General features: G+C 35.7%; 1 protein-coding gene and 1 non-coding gene across 12 annotated transcripts; both read right to left on the bottom strand.

Moving 5' to 3' along the window:
- Positions 1 to 108: 108 nt before the first annotated feature.
- TRNAF-GAA (transfer RNA phenylalanine (anticodon GAA)) lies at positions 109 to 181 on the bottom strand. Its single transcript has one exon. It is a non-coding gene; the product is annotated as a tRNA-Phe (tRNA).
- Positions 182 to 2,734: 2,553 nt separating this feature from the next.
- On the bottom strand, positions 2,735 to 19,491 carry LOC132045450 (DNA mismatch repair protein MSH5). 11 transcript variants are annotated; one of them, XM_059436043.1, is made up of 28 exons: positions 19,209 to 19,491; positions 18,975 to 19,076; positions 18,876 to 18,903; positions 18,746 to 18,777; positions 18,599 to 18,656; positions 18,285 to 18,371; positions 17,813 to 17,869; positions 17,154 to 17,255; positions 17,005 to 17,049; positions 16,458 to 16,535; positions 16,306 to 16,356; positions 16,132 to 16,213; positions 15,035 to 15,108; positions 14,849 to 14,948; positions 14,430 to 14,526; positions 14,266 to 14,355; positions 14,095 to 14,159; positions 13,946 to 14,004; positions 9,986 to 10,062; positions 9,700 to 9,786; positions 9,280 to 9,341; positions 8,861 to 8,922; positions 7,812 to 7,865; positions 7,625 to 7,710; positions 3,804 to 3,835; positions 3,709 to 3,732; positions 3,100 to 3,215; positions 2,735 to 2,999 (listed from the first exon to the last, which is right to left on the bottom strand). In XM_059436043.1, the coding sequence occupies exons 1-28, from the start codon at positions 19,352 to 19,354 to the stop codon at positions 2,901 to 2,903; spliced, it is 2,052 nt and encodes a 683-aa protein (XP_059292026.1). In that variant the 5' UTR covers positions 19,355 to 19,491; the 3' UTR covers positions 2,735 to 2,900. The 11 variants fall into 11 exon arrangements, 8 of the variants coding, with proteins under 8 accessions (XP_059292026.1, XP_059292023.1, XP_059292025.1 ...); XM_059436040.1 differs by having other exon boundaries at positions 3,804 to 3,870; positions 7,624 to 7,710; positions 7,812 to 7,879; positions 8,860 to 8,922; XM_059436042.1 differs by having other exon boundaries at positions 17,813 to 17,896.
- Between the last annotated feature and the right edge of the window lie 1,334 nt (positions 19,492 to 20,825).

The raw sequence follows: 20,825 nt of genomic DNA on the forward strand, positions 1-20,825 counted from the left end.
AGTGGACATAATTAAGCCTATTTCATGAGCATGTGAAATGGGAGAAAGCTTACATTTTTCTCTGTAAAACAGAATGAATAAACAGACTTCAAAACATAAAATATAAAATGCGGTGAACGTGGATCGAACACGTGACCTTCAGATCTTCAGTCTGACGCTCTCCCAACTGAGCTATCCCCGCTTGCTGACAATGTGTTTGTCTTTCTGTCTAACTGTTATGTTATTTTCCAAAAATGGCTAAAGTCATGTTTAAGTGCTTGGTTATAAAAACGTCTTCCCTCAATCATGGCCAAAACTCATTTTTCTTATAGTTATCTTAAGGTTTAACTTAATATTGCTTATTCCAACTACTCCCTCTTTCCCAATTTAAATGACACAGTTCGAATTTCGTGAGTCAAACTTCTTTATTTTGATGGATAATGTACAATCTTTAAAAAATAATTTACATATTTAGAAACTACATAAAAAATACTATAAGTCATAATGATTAACAATTAAAAAATATTTAAAGGGCATACGAATAAATCGCGATCAACGATTTTCTTGTTTGACACTCGAAAAGTGAAAAATATCGTATAAATTGAGAGGGAGTATCATTTAGATATTATTATTAACCTTTATGACTTAAAAGTATCATCAAAACACAATACGATTACCAAAAAGAGGAAATACATCGAAACCCCCCGAAAGTTGAATGGCGTTTTTTCAATAAGACACCTAAATTTTACAGGGGTCCTGTGACCCCCTGAACAACTTCGAAGTGGTATTAATACACCCTTTTGTGATCAATCCTAATTTTGAGAAAGAAAGTGAACTCATACACCTATCACTAATGGACACGTGTCAAATATAAAAAAATACAAAAAAAGAAAAGAAAAGGACAATCTTTTATAAATTAAAAATAAATATTCATGCCTCCTTCTCCACTGTCCGTAACGAACTAATGATCAGAAATGGAGTGGGTACTTAGCTTCAAGAATGGAAACTAAGTGGAACGCCACGATTAATGTTATCATCAACTATAATTAGCTTAATGTTTTCTCCCTAAAATTATACAAACAAATATGTGGACCGGAAAAAACCACCACGGCTGACCACCAGTACTCTACCATCTCCTCTCCTTCAAATCACTGAAAATACTCATATAATCGTAAATCAAAAGGCCCCACGATCCACCCCATCCTCAAATTGAAAGCGAAAGACTCGCCGGAAAAAGCTCCCACCGGGCGACTTATGTTCATCATCTTCTATCTTCCTTTTTTCCCCGTAAAACACAGTTTAACCCCTATTAATGCTTACCAGAACAAATTTCCTACCATTGTTTAAAAAAAAAAATTTGGCAGAAATAAGAAAAAGCACCACCTCCGACCGATTTACCACCTCTTCATCACCGGAAAACACCCTTCGCGGTGAAACGGTGGCCGGCAGCGATCATCTCCCTCTCCCCTCATTCTATACACTTGCTATTGCTCTTCATGGTCCTCGCCGGAAAAGCAAACGCCAGTAATCAGAAAAACCACCACCTTCTATAATGAAGAAGGGAGAAACTAAAAAAAAAAAAAAAAGGAAAAAAAGTACTCAAAATGAAAAGAGAAAAGAGTAAGAAAAATACTTTTAATAAAAGAATCAATCTAAAATAAAATTTTCAAGCTTTTTTTGGTTCCTCACTCTCTCTAGGAGAATGACTTACACTCACTATGCCAGGTGGCCGAAAAGGCTGTATTAATATGAAGTTGTTTAGGGGAGTCACAAGACCCCCGCAGAGTTTAGTTGTCTTATTGAAAAAACGTATCAACTTTCGAAGGGTTTCGATGTATTTCCTCGTGACATCAATCGTACCAAACACTGGTTTAGCCTTTGCTCTACCAACAAAGAAAATTTGAAAAAAAAAAATCCTTACATTTGTTTGAACACAATTAAGCAATTTCACTTTAACAGACACAAATTAAAACGAGAACACACATTTATTAGTAATCAGGACTAAATGAAATAAAATTTATTTAAAAGGAACATGTCATAGGATATGTTTTTTCTGTTATCTATATGTGATGTGTGCGTCTCTCTCTCTCGCACTTCATGCTAATGCAAATGTCTGAAAAGTCCTTTAAAGTGAATAATAATAAGTTTATAAGCTAAAAAACAATGCTATTTTTATGCACAGCCGATCGCGAGAACTATATTGTCAACAATTGAATGTTTTTCTGGTTTTAAGTTTAATCTAGGACGCATGGAACATTTTAAGTAGCTTTCAAATTAAAAATAACCTGTCAAAAATTAATAGAAATAAAAATTCTAGTCTTGCGTGTTCTCATATAAAACACTCTTTAACCACTATGACAGTCCAGAAATAAATGTGTCCTCATAAATTTATAACCATTGTTATACCTCAGAATAGTTAAAACTTAAAACACGTTTATCGTCGCGTTAATTCACTTCCCATACCTGCCAAATTCTAATCATCTTTTCAAGAGTTCGCAAGTGGCATTTGATAGTACTTACTAGTATAATAGACACTATATAGGTAAACGAGAGCCATGCTCACGCAAGGGCAGATCTAGAGCATAGTATATGCATTCACAAGAAGCAACTATTTATGTTAAGAAACTCATTAAATATCTATAAATATATGAACTGTGAACCCAATTATCATTGTATATTAATTTGAAGTTATTGTAGGAACCCATAAATTTCAAATCATAAATTTGCCTTGTGTGATCATGAAAGTGGAGTATCCTTTATCAAAAGAGCCAATTAATTTGCCTTCCATAGCTCAAAGCGACATGAGAGAAAAGATACCGACTTTGCCTTATAAGACTCCAGAAAAATGATAAACGGATACAGTTGCATCATTGATCAAATATAACTGAATCACGAGTGAATATGAAAGACAGTTCAGAGGACTACGATACTCCTTTTAGGATTGGCTTGAAAAGACCTTCAAAGAAGTGGAGCAAATCACCTTTTTGAACATCGAAGGCTAGCAACTTCTCCACTGCATCCTGCATCCAAAACTTGTTGAAACTGATACAACTTTTTTGTTTTATTCTACTCTGGCACATTGTTTAAAATGACATTAAATTGTTTAAAATGACATTAAACCTTGTACTGCTGATCCTGAGCTACTATGTCCTCACTGCCAAGTCTCTCAACTTGGATGTCATTCTTGAGAGTATCCAATATTAATGCTGCTCGATTTAAAACTTCGTGAGGTAATCCTGCAGGAACAAATACACTTGAATTATGAAATGAAACTTTTTGATCATAAAGGATGCACAAATACTCTCCAAGATGCCAAAGATGCTACAAGAGGATGACAATACATGACAGTGACAAAACATTTAAGTGCAGAGGCAGTTTGGTTCCATATAGGACTGAATCTGATTATTATATGCCACACTCTAAATTATTCTCAATTTTCTTTCTCAAGGCGTATGTTCATACTGCTGATTCTGCTAGTATGAGAAAGATGATCAAAATCATATATGCAAGAGAAGAATCAAACTTCATATCACCTTCCACATATAGTTTTGAACCAAATACCTTCCTTCTTTTACCAAGTGCAAGGATATGAAAAAATTTAAGCAGCTATAAATGTTGTCGACACCATAAGAACACACTACAAATATGTGGGGCTCTTTACGCCAAAGGAGCATATTTACTGCCCAATCAACATGTGGAACTAATTTTTCAAGCAATGTTTTAACATACCAGCCAGCCGGGCACAATGCAACCCTGCAGAATAAAAGAGTCCATTAGAAGTTTATAATTTCCATGTTCCTTTGAGGTACAAAAGTTGCACTTACCATAGCTAAGAAGTGCACGTCCAGGGACCAACCTGTCAGGCATAAAAGAGTAGGTGATATTATCTTTCCCGGAGAAGAAATAATAACCACAAAAAGTTAAATATAATATGTGGACACCGAACACGGTAAAAGTTAAAAGATCTTCAATCGATGTGTGTAGCCCTTAATGTACTGAAATGAATAGCAGAAAAGTCAATTGTATTTTAGGCAACAATAACAACATACGCGGTGTAATCCCACAAGTGGGGTCTGGGGAGGGTAGTGTGTACGCAAACCTTACCCCTACCTTGGAAGGTAGAGAGGCTGTTTCGATAGACCCTTGGCTCAAGGAAAAGCATTTCAAAGTAATTCGAAAAAAGAAATAACGGAAGTGAAGAAGCCATGGCAAAATACTAAAGAAAACATGACAAAGCATTCAGAAAAAAGGAATAGTAACTACAACAAAATAATACGATAATCAAAGTACAAGAAACACCAGATAGTAATAGAAACCGAAGAACAAGAAACTACAAAAGTGATATTACGACTATTAGTATGGAAGGATAAGCGAAACAACACTCAACTATCGAGGAACCTTAAATCAGAAGGGTTCTTAGGTTGAATGTAAAATACTAACACTGAAATTTTGGCTAGTGACATCTAAGTTATCCATCAGAAGGGTCACTTCTCCTCAAGGGAGTACATACAAGTTGCATATGCCAAACTTGCTACATATGTAGCTAGTTGGAGGACTTGTAATGAACTTGGTGAATATATTTGCAAACTGATCATTTGAATACAAAACTTGAAATAATGCTCCTGGGAGCATCATTCTCTAATTTTTACCCAGTGTTAGTTTATATTTATGCTCTTATCTTTAAATGAATTTTTGGACACAATATAATATGAAGTGTATCTTGATTATTACACAAGTTTAATCCAATCAATCTCTCGAACTTTAATTCTTTGAGTAGTTGTTTGATTTATATGAGCTCATTATTAGGCATCACCACGACCGTTAATTCAACTGCTGCACCAAATTTTACAATCACATTTTCTTGTTGCTCTTCTAAGACGCCAATATTATCTCCAACTACAACACTACCCAAAAGTACATCGTCCATCAGAAGGTAACTTTGCCTAATTTGTGCTGTATACCGAAAATCTACTCGTACATAATCCTTGTAAATTAAGCCTTTCCCTAGAGCAGATTCCACACGAAGAATCCAAAAACTAAGTTACAGTACTCAACCAGAAGGCAAAAAGTTCAGAAGTACCAGTGCGATAGTTCAACTCGTCAACCAACCTCCTTTATCTTTTGCAATCACTAAGAGCCTCCCAAACCTAGTAAAAGCTAAACGCTTGGATCCACGGGAGCATCATTACATGTACAATCTATCATACCTGTCTCCTAAAGGATGTCGAGAATATACTTATGTCGTCAATTGACAAAGGCAGATCTATGTTGAGCTAGCTCAATGCCTAGGAGACATCACAACTCATTTTGGTCCTTGATCTGAAAATATTTGAAGTGTGTGACCATCTCAACTAAAAGCTTAAGCTATTAGAGAGAGCACACTTTTATTTACTTAATTAACTCATCACACGCCTCACATGCGGGCCTGATACATTTTCAGGGGCCAAGCATGTGGAAATTCTTTTTGATAATGGGTGGCTGTGAGACCCGAACCCGAGACCTCTGCCTACTCTGATACCATTGAATTAAGACTATGGCTGTTTTTTCTTTTTTGTTTTTTCAGTCTGTACACGCTTTGGGGCGCAACTAATCTGGATTCGCGCCAAGAAGTCCCACTTTGAGGGGTTAAGCGCTTCGTAAAGGTTCACAGCAGAGAGAATTATGAAAGTTTCAATGTCTTATTCATGATGTGCAAAGTACTTTCAAATTTCAATACAAGAGATGGACCAACAATAACTCTGCACCAAAGTCGTGCGATTGACACCCTGCATTAATCATCTGTCCGTTGCCATGGTCATCTATGACAATCAAGTCATGATAGACACTATTGAATAGTAAGTTTGCAACAAATAGTTTGATGGCTTCGGATTAATTGACCACTTCCCAATCCTGATAATTATTTTGTCGGATAAACCACCATGGATAGTGAGGACTTTGTTCCTTGGAAAGATCAATCACTACAATAGACTACCTAGATACTGTCATTCTGTGATACTTCTAGGTGGAGTCTGTAAAAGGGAAAGGATTGGCATCTAGGCTTCTCCTTTTTGAACAATAAGAGTGGACAGAACTAGACTTCATATATGACCCTATTTTATTTTTTTATACCTTAATGTGGTTACATAATAGTTTGTTTCTAGGAATACATCTCAGGAAACATTGTTCCTGGGTGATCCTGCGCGTACACTACGCAGCGGGTTTTGTGACTAACCCTGATGTTACATCAACATTGAGAGTTAATGGTACCCCAGAAGAGCACAGGTACAAGACCTGATGAGATCTACATAAAGGTCCAAAAATGCCCCTGAACTATCTCAAAAGGTTTAAAAATACCCTTCATCCACCCATTTTGGCTCACTTACACCCTTAAACTTAACAGCCCACTCCTTTTTTATTAAATATTTATTACATGACGCCTACTTATTGGTCAAAAATAAAAACCTACCCCACCAGATCTTTTCCTTCGACCTGACCCATGATCCAATTCCCATTTTAAAAAAAAAAAAACTCCTTATATCGCATCCTTTACACCCAAATTCCTTTTTCTTATACACATTTCTTCACATATTTACACTGATACAAATGCATTTACACGGTAAACAAGTCATAAATAGATTTTCCAGTTGGCTCCTTTCCACCAAAATACTCATTATCTCCTTCACAGTAAATTACGCACTATTTGAATTGTTGTTGTATTGAATAACCTGCTTCTCCATGCTAAATCTATGAAGTAACTGAAACCTTTTTTAAATATTTGAAAGAACTGCAAAAAAGTAGTAGCACATACTGTTAGTTTTGATGTTATTATGATATGAATTGGAAATGTAGATAGTTGGTATTACAGTATTTGTTTTATCCTTGAGGTATAGTGCACTTAAATGATGCGATGTGCGTAGGTTTTCTTCTTTAAAATGGGAATTGGGTCGTGGGTCATGGGTCGAGTCGAAGGAAAAGATCTAGTGGGATGGGTTTTATTTCCAACCAATAAGTAGGCGCCATGTAATAAATATTAATTAAAAAAATAATAAAAAGGAGTGGGCTGTTAAGTTTAAGGGTATAAGTAAGCCAAAATAGGTGGTTGAAGGGTATTTTTAGCCCAATAGATGGATAAAGGGTATTTTTAAACATTTTGGGATAGTTTAGGGGCATTTTTGGACCTTTTACGAAAAATAAATAACAAAAAAAAGAAACAAGAAATGAGAGATAGTAATTGAGGCTACCATGGACCCAAATTAATGAATAATATCCAGTTTACAAGGGTTGACTTGATGTTATCAACCTGCTATCTGTCACTAACTTTTAACAACAACAACAACAACAACCCAGTGAAATCCCACAACGTGGGGTCTGGGGAGGGTAGAGTGTACGCAGACCTTACTCCTACCAAGGTAGGACGGCTATTTCCGAAAGATGTCACTAACTTTTAAAATTAGAGATATGTATGAATAGATTATATAGAAGTATCTCTGATAACTAATGGTGGAATTGAAAAAGAAATAAAATAAATTTTTAAAAAACATAGTAAAGAACATTTTGTTTTAAGTCTGCAGGATCAAATAAAATGGAAAACAGGGAATAACGCGTATTGTCCTGCAGTAATTGATTTTTTACTTGGAATCAGGTAAAAAGTGCAGCATGATCATACCTATAGAGAAACACAATGTCTTCAACATCGGCACAATCTTTATCAGGGCTAAGCACACTCATCGTGTAACATTTGATTCTGTCTGACTGAAATTTATCAAAATATGGATTTTCTTGGTTCCAACAACTCGGAAAGCTTTAAAATGACTTCAAATAAGAAACATCAGGCAAAATCATTAACATACTACCTCCAGTAAACAACTATTATCAAATATCTCTGTCAAGTGGGTACAAACCAGGACCTGCAAAACAGACCCTTATGACTACAGATTTCAGTAACATAATAGTACACAAGTTGCAGACATGTAGTGAGGCACAACTTTTTCTAAGAAATTAGGTTACCGTGTTCCAAGAACCTTTGGTGTCTAAACATATAACTAGACCTGTAGCAAAATTATGTAAAGTGGCAACTGAAACTCGAGCTTGAAGCTCCCGAGAGTTGGTGGCTGTTGGTCACCACTACAATCAAAAAGCTCGTAATGTTGGCTTCTTTCTTGCAAGATTGTGATGTTAGCACTTTGGTTGTGTATCTTTTGCGGTGGACATATCGGTTGGTGTTGAGGGGATGTACTGGTGGAGGCGCTGCTGGGAATTGACAGGGTGATCGATTAACCTAGAAGTAGCAGTTTTGGAGTGCTAGAGTAAGGAAAGAAGGAGGTGCTCCACTTGAAGCGCAAGTCAAATTTGACAACTAAAATAGGCTAGCGACAGTCGAAAAGGTTGGGTCGGCAAATTATAGTTTGTGGTTTTTCAAGAATTGAACATTTAATCGTTAGCATTCATAAAACAATCAATTTCCTTGTAGTCTCAAGAAAATGTCAAACAACGCTAACTGGTTTGCCCAGAAGAGGAGAAATAGTGCTGTTAAAGGAAGCAGAGACATAGCTGCTCGTTAAAATCAGTGGGAAATAATACTATTTGAAGGCCAAAAGGGCCTGCCGATAAAGGGGCCAAACTAACCAGAAAAGGGATGCATAAGTGCGTCTTCTATTAAATGATGAGACAAGCAAAAGATGCAGTTTTCAGAAAGTAATAAACAAGGCTCTGGTCCCTTCATTTCAGTCAATACAGTACCCATGCAGGTGACAGTATATTGTCATTCTTTTCAATTCTCATATTATTTTATTGTACCTAAAGTTTGCTATCAATGCTTATCCATTACCATCAAAATTCTACGAGCATAGGAAAATCACTTATAGTCGTCCCTCCTATCTAACAAAGGGCAGTTGTACCAGACCTTTGGAGGGTCATAGCATGATGCAAAGTGATTTATGGTTCCACCAAGGAGACCGATACCATCTGAAAGGAATAACAAAAATTTACTGTGAGACAACCCAAAACAAGGGAAATAACTTTGTGCTAAAATGAATGTTACTGCACTATATGGTTGTCCAATCCTTCTAAAAGAGACAACAAAACATCAAGTCTTTATGCGCTAACACTTGAGAAATGACAAAATTAGATGACTAGGTAATTGGTATTTAAATGTCTACAAAAATCAGTATGAAAAAGCTGGAGAATAGCATGACCCAGCATATTAATCCATGTTATTTAGGTTAGCATCATGTTTCAGAAGATTTTCTAATTTTTCATATCAAAGTCCAATTTGTGAAAGATATAGAATCAGAGAAAAAATGCCAGATATGGAAGACCAACCTTCTGTAAGGGTGCCTTTACCAAACTCATCCATTAAACATAAGGACCGAGGACTTGCATGCCTGAAAATGGTTATCATGAAATTAAATACATATGGTTTATGTGATCTGCACATGTATATATCACGTATATGTGTTTGTCCCTTTATATACTTGTATGATACCATACTATCAGAAAACATATTGTAGATAATAAACATAGATTACATAACTCAGCATTTTGAATTTCAAAATTACTGATCAGCCATGACATTATGTTCAGATGAATATATTGCAGTCTTTCAACGCACAAAATTTCTGAAAGCATAGGTATACTGCAATTCACTGAGCCTTATTTTTTTTTTAATTTTTTTTTGAGAAGGTAACATGTTGTATGTATTAAACAATTCACTGAGCCTTATTAGGTTTTAGTTAAGCATACCTTAACATAATTCCCACTTGATGGAGATCAATCATAAACGTCGATTGTTCAGCAGTCATAAACTTACTCCCCATGGCACAAAATATCCTGTTTGTCAAGTGGTATTATCACTCTTGTGACATATTAAGCAATAAGCAGATGCCCTAAAATACACACCAATGCAAAGTTGACACTCCTTGGAATTATGTTCTCGTGCTGAAGAATTCAGTTGAATATAAATTTGTTACAGATGAATATGGTGCTGCATCAAATTAAATTGAACTAATTATAGTAGAAGCGCAGAAACCTGTCAGTTAAACCCACTGTGGCAGCATCTGCTGGTACATAACTTCCAATGTGGGAAAGGAAAACTATCAAGGCAACCTAAAATAATTATTAAAATGAATGCGTAAGTGAATGCAAATATGGAAATTGCATTCATTACAAATATAAGCACTTTTTAGATGAACAAAACTAGTAAACACTGAGAATAGATGACCTGTTTCATTGGTGTTTACATCATAACAAGTTTGGGAATATGTTTAAACTCCAGTCTAATATATTAGTTATAGAAAATATCAGGATAAAATTCAACACCAATGAGGGAACCTTATCCATGCTAATTCCATCTAGTCAAATGGATTATGTTTAAGGAGATTTAGTATTCAAAACTACAAAGTATAACATCTTGTCTCAGATCAGAGAATTATGGTTAATAAAGCTTTGAATTCTATACTACTCGGAAACTAGGACACAAACTTTGGAGAGTGAAATTGATTATAACCAGAACATCAAGACTGCAGGTGGGAGTTGCAGTAACTCTTCCACTTCGGATGTTTATGAATTCTATGAATGGTTTAGAGGGTTTATAAATCTTGACTACTTGATTAGGTGAACAAGGACAGAAAAGTTGTTTGGGCTTTTATTTAGACCTTAGTCATTCCACAAATTGTGTCTTTATTGTATGTATCAAGTTTATCACTTCTGATGGAATTTTTATCAAAACAACAAAATCATTCACTAGAAAAAGGTCTTTTTTAATCTAGAACATATAGATTGGAATTTGTTATGGTAAACAGATTCATAAGTTCACGAGTAAATACTCTAGTTACCTCTGTAATATAACTCAGTTTTTAGATACACCTCTAAATTCAAAGTCAAACACAAACATAATGGAGTTCACTATGGTAAATAGATTCATAGATACATATTTGTTTAGGATTTTCATTACATCTGGAGAGTTAATTGTTTGGCTTCAAAACATAGGGGTTTATCCACAGCAGAGTAAATAAAATAAATTGAAGTCGAATGATCAAATAAATAAAATGAAAATTCATATTTATGAAATTTTAACAATGAGAATAAACATTTTTATCATTAGTTCAAAATTTTGATTGCAATCCTATTGGAGCTAACCAATTTGTTTGTTGCATTCTTTACAATCAAAGTGGTCTGGAAAGTAGCAGGTGTAATAAGCTTTATTAAGGTTTCAAACCCTTTGAAAATGAAGATGAAAACCTTTAAAATGGTCAATATACAAATCACAAAATAACTTAAAAATCTTCATACATTTGTGGATCGGCCTAAGTAAGGGATGCAATGAAAAAGTATGAAGTGTAGAAAAGCATATGATTTGACTGGTACTTATATAGAGGTTTGGAAGTACCTTAGAAAGGTTAGAGTAGTATAAGTGTATAACTAAACAAAGTTATCCAATACTATATTAAGAAGTAGAAAGATGCTATGCGAGTGGAGAGAAAGTACCTTAGTTCCAAAAGAGATATTCAAAGTTGCACGGACGATTGTGGTATATGATAAAGCTTTTGGAGAGAAAATGATAGAACATAAATATAGGGATATTACAACAGTGAAATATAACTGGTTCAAATTCATGTCAGCTATCTACAACAGATGCAGTAGTTTTTCTAAGAAGATTGGATAAAATTTACGTGGAGAGAAAGAAGGATCTCCACACGATATTCATTGGCTTAGACGAAGAGTATAATAGAGTATCAAGAAAAGTCTTTTGGTGGGTGAAAGAAAAAATCTTATGCCTAGTCTATGACTTCCACAAAAGATACATATTAAGAAGCCGTTACAAATGTGTGAACTAAGAAGATACATAGGAGTTTCTAATAACAAGGATTATCTTGAATTTGTACTTTTTTGTCCTAGTTATATAAGGGCTGACAAATAGTACAAAAGATGAGGTTCCCATTTGTGTGTTAATGCGGATGTAATTGAATTAATTGATAAAACTAGCTAAGAAGTCAACAAAAGCTGGAATAATAGAGAAACATTATGGTGATTAAGTATTCCGGGATAAGTAGAAATAAGACAGAATATATGCATTGCATGTTTAGCACCATAAGAGTAAACCAAAATCAAACAGAATTATGGTGCCTTATAAAGAAAACTCAGATATTTAGACTGAGTCTTCCAGAAGAATTGGCATGACAGATGCAGATATTACACATAATTGAAATAAAAATGGTTGAAATGGAAGAGTTTTATGAGAGTGTCCATGCGATAGATACCTAATACAATGAAAAGCAAGTTTATAGGAGGTTACTGAGACCAGCAATGTTATATGGGAGGGATGTTGAGGCCGAATACTTAATACACCCACAAGATGAAAGTTGTAGAATTTTTTTTTTTTTTTTTTTTTTTTTTTTTTTTTGTATAACCATCCTGTATCTGGAACCCACTGGCCGGACTAATCCATTAAAGAGCACAGCTCTCCCTACCAGGGTTCTCCATTCCCAAGGATCAAACCCAGAACCTCAGGTTAAGGATAAAGGGGTCCTATCCATCCAACCACACCCTTGGTCTAAAGTTGTAGAAATGAGAAATGCTTTTTTTTATGAAGTAATGTATTTCATTCGAAAGGCATCAAGTAGATGCAAAGTTACAAAAGTTGGAAACAAATTTACAAGTAGTAGAAAAAAGGTCGCTATCCAAATTGTCAATCTATGACTAGGGAGCTAACGAAATCCAAAAATTCGTCAGTGCTAAATACAAGGGTTAACCCAACTAAAAAAACAAAGCAGACATTTAGCTTTGAGGGAGGAGATTGGAGTTGAGATGCCATCAAAACGTCTTCGGAATGTTAAGATGGATATTCAATGATATACGATTGGACAAGATTATAGAAATGATTATATGTGAAAGGTGATGCAAGTAGCATTGCTACATAAAATGAGTCATCTGTGATGGTTTAGCCATATTCAATGTAAACCTCCCAATTTATCGGTCAATAGGTGTGACTTGAACTGTAGAGAACTCTAGAAAGTGAGGGTTTAAGTAGAAGTAAGACTGAATATATGTGTTGTAAGTTTAGCCAACACAAGAAAAGTGAAGTAGAAGTGAGATTGGACAATATTGTGGTGTCTAAATACAAACAATCATATACCTAAGCTTGATGCTCCAATAAAATGGTACATAGAATCAAAAAGGATAGTTGAAATGAAGTCCAGTGGAGTGCTATACTATAGGAAAATACCTACCAAAGTAAAAGGAAAATTTTATACAATGTTCGTAAAGCGTAAACCGATAATATTATATGGGAGTCAACATTGGGCCTCAGAAGCCATCATATCCACAAGGTGAGTGTTGTGAAATATGAATGTTAAGATGGATTACACGCCTACAAGATCAGACGAAATTAGAAATGACCACATTCGATAGTACACCCATAGTATACATAGAGGACAACGCGACGAAAGGTCTTTGAGATGGTTCGCTCATGTTCTACGTCGACTTCCAGATGCACCAGGTCGTGTGTGTGAAAACATAGTGAATGAAGGTGTTAAAAAGAGACTAGATAGACCTAAAATCAAAAACAGGGAAGTTGTCTTGAGAGATCTACAATCTCTTGGAATCCATGTAGACTTGGTGTAAAGTAGGTGATGCTGTTAGGATTTGTATGCCAGTCAAAAATGTAGAGGATTTCTAGTGCCAGAGAACCTAAACTTGTAAATATTGGACTGATACGGTCTAAATGGAACGACACGGCTAGACATGATTCATAGAGCTGACCCGATGAGCTTGGAAATGAGCCGTGGTTGTTGTTGTTTGTTGTGTTTACCAAAAAGTAAACACTATAATTGGAGGACATTATTGGTGAAAACATAGCATACTGAAGAAAGGTCTGTAATGTATAACAGATATGAGAAACTGGCAGGTTCTTAGGCAGTCATAGGTGCACAAACATGTCAAAGCACCAAATTGACATTGTGTGTAGTGACAAAAACAGAGAGAGTTCGACCTGCTTGATGTAGATGCTTTTTCCCGAATAATTAGGGCCTGTGATGATATTAATTCTTCCTGGAAAACATATTAATCAGCCACATGATATAATGCTTGGCAAGAATAGGTGAGTCCAAAATGGCTTCTTCAATGGACATTCCACTATACCTTCATGAGAAATTTTTGTGTCATTGGGAATAAATGTGTCTACAGTCATCTCCTGCAAAACATGTCTGGAAAAAGAATTATATAAACTGGCATCCCTTAACAGATGCCCTAATGATAAATCTAACTGCATTGGAATAAAGGGATAGTCTCAGTTATTGGCATGTTTCTTACCTTCCACTCCTTATATCAAGCGAATCTTCTGCAGTCAAATTTGGCCTTACATAATTGTTCTGACGTGCAACCAAGGCTAAAGCTAAAATGCTACACGGAAGCAGAGGACAAATGTAAAGGGGGAATAGAAGACAACAGGGAAGAAGTGTCATCGAAATGCTCACCAGTCAAGCTCAGCTGCAAAACTAACAGCCTTGTGCACATGCACTGAGAATTGAAGAATATGTGACACTAGGTCTCTTGTTATAGCTCTCTCCATATCTTCAGAAAAGTTCAAAAGCGTAACAAAGGAGGAGGAAAATAAACCAAAATACTCTATGGAAGAAACTCTACTGAAACTGAATCTAAATATTTGTGCCATAAAAAAGTTGGTGATCGGTAGTGATAAAGTTTCAAGGTGTTAGCCATCATACATAGTGATTTAAGGTAGCACTCAAACTTGTTCCTCTGTTACTATTGAACCTTGTTGGAATGAACCATATTTTTTTTTCTTTTATTTTTTTATTTTTTTTGGAATAAGAAATGTCAAGTCTTTGATAAGTATAATTGTGAAAACTAAGGATAAGAATCAAAGAATACGTACCCAGGATTTTATGATATATATCTCCAAGAAGGTTATCCAATTCTTTTGTCTTGGCAGTATGATAAAAGAACCTCCTATGTTCTCCCTCCTCATCAGCAAACTAGGTATTTGATAACCATTACTAATATAGATCAGAAGACATCTAGTGATTCCATATACTGCTTTACAAATCAGACAATGACATACTGCAAAATCATAGTCCTGAAGATTCTCCAGCATTTCTTCACCAAGTTTTTCATTGAAAATGCACATTAAGTAACCTGTAAGTGGAAAAGCATAGATATTGATCACAACTAAAGATGCACAGTTTTATCCTAGGTTTAATAGGTTTGAAAAATAAGATAGCATATGGAAATTCTCTGAAACTGACAGGAACAATGTTAATAGATGTGAGTATAATTGAAGCCCGCTGTGAGACAAGATGCACAACATCTCTTGGAACTGGAAAATAATGCAGAACAATTTTACTTTCAAGAAGTTATCCACTTTATCATCTCTCTCTGAAACTTTAGTAGGTTGTTATGTTTCATTAGATTTCAGTATTTTATATAGGTGTCATATTTGGCAGACCAGAAATATGCATTTAATCGTTGTTGCTTATGCAGAAGATCCATATGAAGGCATTATTCAACCAGGCTGAACTACATACATTTTTTTACAGAGATGGAAGGGGAGGGTAGGGGAATTTCTAGAATGATTAAAGTTAGAACGATTGATGCTCCAGCTCCATGTCTGGTCATAAGAATGCAAAATTATCAGGTCAAGAGACTTCTTTCAGGTACAGCAAGTGACAGCCAAGTATAAAGGATCATCAGGTACTGAATGAATATGTCCCTAGTCAACAGTCAGCTATCTAGCTTACTGTAAAAATGGTATGCTAGCTTAAAATATCTACCTGTTCACACAGATTCATAGGTATTCAAATTGAGATCCGTCCGTTTACTTTTATTCCGATCACTTAAGTACGATTGAGAAAAGAAATAGACTTTGCTTTGTACATTAAGTACCTATTTTCCTGTCAAAGCCTAATGCAATAAAGTATATACCAAGTGAAATTAAACTGCCTGAATCAAAGCTGTCAAAATTTTTAAAGAACGGACAAGTTCCTACAAAAAGGAAAAGGGTTTAAAAGCTAGATCCACCTTAATATACAAGTGAGATTGATATCTGAAAAAGGAAGTATCACAAGGATCTAGTTGGGGATCAGCAGTTATCAGTATGCTGAATCACCTATGTAGCTTCAAAGCTATTAAAAATATGAAAACATGAAAGGATGAACAGACCTATCTGATGTATGTAAACGATAGAAGGAACCCCCTTGTCTCCATACATGCAAGGAAGTCGTGCAAGTTCCAAGGCCGAAACCTGCAAACCACTACTAATATCAAATTCAATAGCCTGCAGCCTCAACTTCAACAGGAAGTGGTTTCCTTGAGAAAAATCAAAAGTTAGAGAACCTCTTCCAGAAATTCTGGCAATCCCTCATATATCTGCCTCAGCTCATCCAGCTAGACAAACAAGATCACACTCATAAACCATAAAGAAAAAAATGCCAAAACAATGCAGGGAAGATAGTAAACCCACAAGTAACAGCAGCTGTATATCCTACCTCATCACAGAAACCTTCTTTTACTATTGTCTCATAGCCCTTCTCTTTACTTCTATCAACATCAATAACACCAATTACCTGCACATTGGAGGCACACAGACATGTGAAAAAACTCTTGCAAGTGTACTAATGGTAGTGTTACTACCCATGAGAAAATAGACACTTCTTTATGACAGAAACGACTATGGATGAAAATCTAAGACCATTTTGGCTTGATCATAGTTCAATCTCCAATATAAAATGTCACTGATTGAAGATGTTTCCAGAATATGAGTGTAGTTAGATTTCCGTACCTAAAACTAGAAAATAAACGCATTCATGGGCAGGGATAGAGGTCAAAGGTGTGGGAATTTTCTCGAAGAAAATCATGCTCATTTATCTTTTTGGCTTCTCCTTCATAGAATCAAGCTGACCGTTTTGGATGATAATAACAAAGATTTTTTACATAGATTTCAAACTTCTACTGTGAAACTGTTCATATCCAATCAAGTCCCTCTCTGAGAGGCCTACAATATGGAACTAGTATTAAACTGATAACAATACTAACCAATTCACAGACATAAGCTAGATCGAGTGAAATGTGAAATCCAGCCTGCATAAAGAGAAAGCTGCTTATGTAGAAAAAGATAGTTGAAAATTAGAGAAACTAAAGTGAAACATAATAACAATGGTGAGGTTTAAACATTAATTTGATACCCGCTCAACAATATCCAAGTCCAAATACTTCAATTCTTCTAGCAGAGATCCAGAAATGCCTACTTCAAATATTTTGCTGATATGCAGGAGAGCACATATACTCTGCATGCAATTGAATTCTCAAATCTGGGTAAAGCATACTAATGGGGACTAATAAAGCATGTAATAATGTAGATTTAGAAGCAAAAACTTTTTTCCCTAAGGGTACACCAGAAACGAGAATGGCACTCCTATCGCATTTTTTGTGCTAGTTTGAGGTCAAAGACTAAATGTAATTGTATAAAGTAGAAATATCTAACAGGTGATAAATGCTTAGTGAGAATACAATTCTCAAATTCAGGTAAATGACGAAGGGTAACAAACATGCAATACTACTTTTCTTGTCTAAACAACAAAAGAAAAATGAAACTTCTTTTAGGTTAACCTCCAAAGAGAAGTAGACAATGGCACTGCCATGAGGCCCATGACCCAGCATACATCCATGTTTGTTCCTAAAAGCTGTGCTACTTTAGCTCCTCAAACTGGATGTAACTGTAAACTTCAAATACTTTAAAGTAGAAATCTTGATGGATGATAAGCTAGAGGTAAAGGCCGTACGTAAAGATATATTAGGATCGAATGGGTCAATAAAGTAATATAGAAGCAGCGGACATATCTACCTTCAGAAAAGCTGCCCAGTCTGCACTTGTAGATATAGAACTTGGAGAGTTGAATTTCTGCGGAAGCAAGAAAGGAGGAAGAAACTAAACAAGAAGAAAAGAGAATTAAAACTACTAATGACACAATGCTAAAATTCATTGGAAAGAGAGAAGAACTTGCATCAAACAGACAATCAGTTTATATTCACGAATGAGGCATGCACAAAAATGACATCTTACAGATATTTTATGCACACACAAATTTAAGAAATAGATTGTGGCTTAGTTTGATTTACTTTTATACATTTGGCCTAAGAAAATAGTTTAAAATTTTTGAACAAATTGTAGAAGGCATTGATAGTTTTGTCCTGTTATGAATTCCATCCTCTTACTTGTTCCAAAACTGTTTCTTTGAGTGACACTACAAGAAAACAAAATGACAAAACTTGAATAATAAGTACATGAAAAAGAAAAAAACAAAGGAAATATGAACCTTGAGAATGCGGGGAATATCTTTTACAGACTTCAGTGTTTCACGTAAAGAGAGCGAAATTTCTTCAGCAGACAAGAAGAAAGATATCTTCAAAAGTCATGGAAAAAAATACCTTTTCATGTGTTTTATGAATGTATCAGTTGCACAAGAAGTCATAATCTTTCATGGTTATGGGTGTTTCAAGTTTTGAGAGTACTCCCACAAAAAGTATAACCCTTATCTATTCAGTGCCTGAATTGGTACAAAAAAAGCCTTTTCAGCTGCAGAAATGATAATGACCAAAGCTTCCATGTCAAAACGTTTGGTAAGGATACAGTGTCAAGACGCCTATTCAGGTTATCAAGATCCAATATAGGCCTCAGAAACCAGCTCCTGATGAAAGATGAACTATTAGACCAGAAGGCATCAATTACACTTTATTTTTGCAAGAACCACATCAAACTATTTCAAACAAAACTAACCTCAAGAGTCGTCTACCCATTGGGGTTACACACTGAGAAAAGTAAGCAAAAATTAGTTGAATTTTTCTTCCAGCTGCTTAAGAACCACCAAAAGCAAATGGTTAGAGATTTAAAACCGCCATCCTCAAACCTTATTCATCATCCCAAATACGGAGAACCTGCATAAAATTTTTGATTAGTCAAAACTTCTATGTTTGACTAAACAGAGAGAGTGTGGTGCGTCACTGACCCTTCTTTTGCTCTGCCTATCCCCATATGGCTAGGATGCTTGTCTATTTGGAATATTTGTAATGCTTCATGAGCAGCTGAATCAACTTTGAGAAATTTGTCACTTGATGTGATAGTCAAGGAACACATCATTGCACAAATTTTATCCCCAGCCAAAACAGAGAAATATGAATGAGGAGAGAGATGAATTAAATAGGGCTAAGCCATTCCAGGAAAACTATAGCTTAGAAGATACAGAGAAATTTCACAGAGGCAGTCAATTGCAATTGATGCGCTCCCACTTTCATTTAGTTCGAGACTGTCTATGATCCGCTCATTTTCCAGTACAGCTAACAGGCCCCCACTTGCACGCACTTGAACATCACTACTGACGTCCATCATAGAACTTAGCTGCAATGTTTGAAAAAGCCAAATCTTTAAACTGATATTTGTTGAAACAGAAATGCAACATCCTAAAAAACTAGAACTTTCTCTCTCCGCTCTTCTCTCTCCTCAATTAACAGCTAATAACGGCTCTATTTTGGCAAGTGAACTTCACTCTCCACCGGTATGGAGCCGCCGGGAGGCTCCCTTCCGGCAGTTCCAACTGTGAATCCTCCTCCTCTTGATGGGGCGACACCATCCAACACTGGAAATTATGCAAAACTTACCTTTGCAAATGCAATTACAGCTCCATCTAGCTCAAATCAACTTCCTCTTGGCAGAGAAAGGGACAAAGCCGATGCACGTCAATCAATACATAATGGAGTTCCTGCTGTTATATTCAAAGCTTCAAAATACTATGGTGTAGTGGCAGATGAATGTCGCTACACTTTAGTGGGTCGATTTCTCAAAGCCAGACCTCAAATTGATCGAATTAGGTCAAGTTTTCAGGAAATGGTTACTCTAAAGGGATCTTCCCAAATTGGGGCTTTTGACAATTTTAATGTTTTCATTGATCTTAAAAATGAAGCTGACTTCAAAAATGTTTGGTACCGAAGGGCGATTGAAATTGATGGAATGCAAATGTGGCTTCGGAAATGGACACCGGATTTCAAGCCTGAAGAAGATTTACCTTTGGCTCTAGCTTGGGTGCTCTTACCAGGTTTGCCATTTCATTTACATTCTTGGCATTACATCAAACAACTGGTGTGCTCTATTGGTACACCTCTTACTCTAGATGCTGCTACCTCTGGTCGTACAAGGCCTAGTATGGCTAAGGTCAGAATTGAACTTGATTTGCTGAAACATAGACCTGACAGTATTTGGGTTGGGTTAGAAGATACTAATGCACCTCTAAGAGGATTCTACCAGAAAATTGAATATGAAGGGGTGCCAAAATATTGTAAACATTGTAGAAAGTTGGGTCATAATATGGAGGATTGTAGAGTTCTCGAGAAGAAATTGAAGAAAGGGGAAATGGCTAGGAATGGTGTTGGGCAAGGAGGACCCTCCAGGGTGATTGTAGAGGATAAAAACAAGGATATGAAGACGGATGATAGTGTGGTTAATCCAAAAGATAAGGAGGGACGAAAAAAAGAAGTGGTTGAGTCACAAAATGTTGAAGATGCTGGTAAGGAAATGCAATCTGATGGTGTTAAGACTGATATGCAAAAGGACTCTTCAAAGGAGTTTCAACAAGATTCTACTGTTAGAAGGATCAAAGAAGAAGAAGAAGAAGAAAGAGAAACACAAGAAAATGCCAAAAAAGAAAAACAAAGTTCTCTTTAAAACTGTATCATTACTGGAAACTAGCAAGAGGAACAAGAAGCATAAAACTTCTAAATTCCCCTTGAACTTATCATTACAGAATGAGTTGGTGAATGATATTGAAAGTACCAAGGGGAAAAGTCAAGAACATGGCACTGTTAAT

The sequence above is a fragment of the Lycium ferocissimum genome, unplaced genomic scaffold (genome assembly GCF_029784015.1).
Source record: "Lycium ferocissimum isolate CSIRO_LF1 unplaced genomic scaffold, AGI_CSIRO_Lferr_CH_V1 ctg67, whole genome shotgun sequence".
Lineage (NCBI taxonomy): Eukaryota > Viridiplantae > Streptophyta > Magnoliopsida > Solanales > Solanaceae > Lycium > Lycium ferocissimum.

Coding starts and splice junctions, on each gene's coding strand:
- LOC132045450 (XM_059436038.1), bottom strand. CDS start 19,354: ATGATGGACGTCAGTAGTGATGTTCAAGTGCGTGCAAGTGGGGGCCTG. Junction 14,160..14,265: donor CTTGATATAAGGAGTGGAAG/GTAAGAAACATG, acceptor TTCTTTTTCCAG/ACATGTTTTGCAGGAGATGA. Junction 3,733..3,803: donor ACGTGCACTTCTTAGCTATG/GTAAGTGCAACT, acceptor TTTATTCTGCAG/GGTTGCATTGTGCCCGGCTG.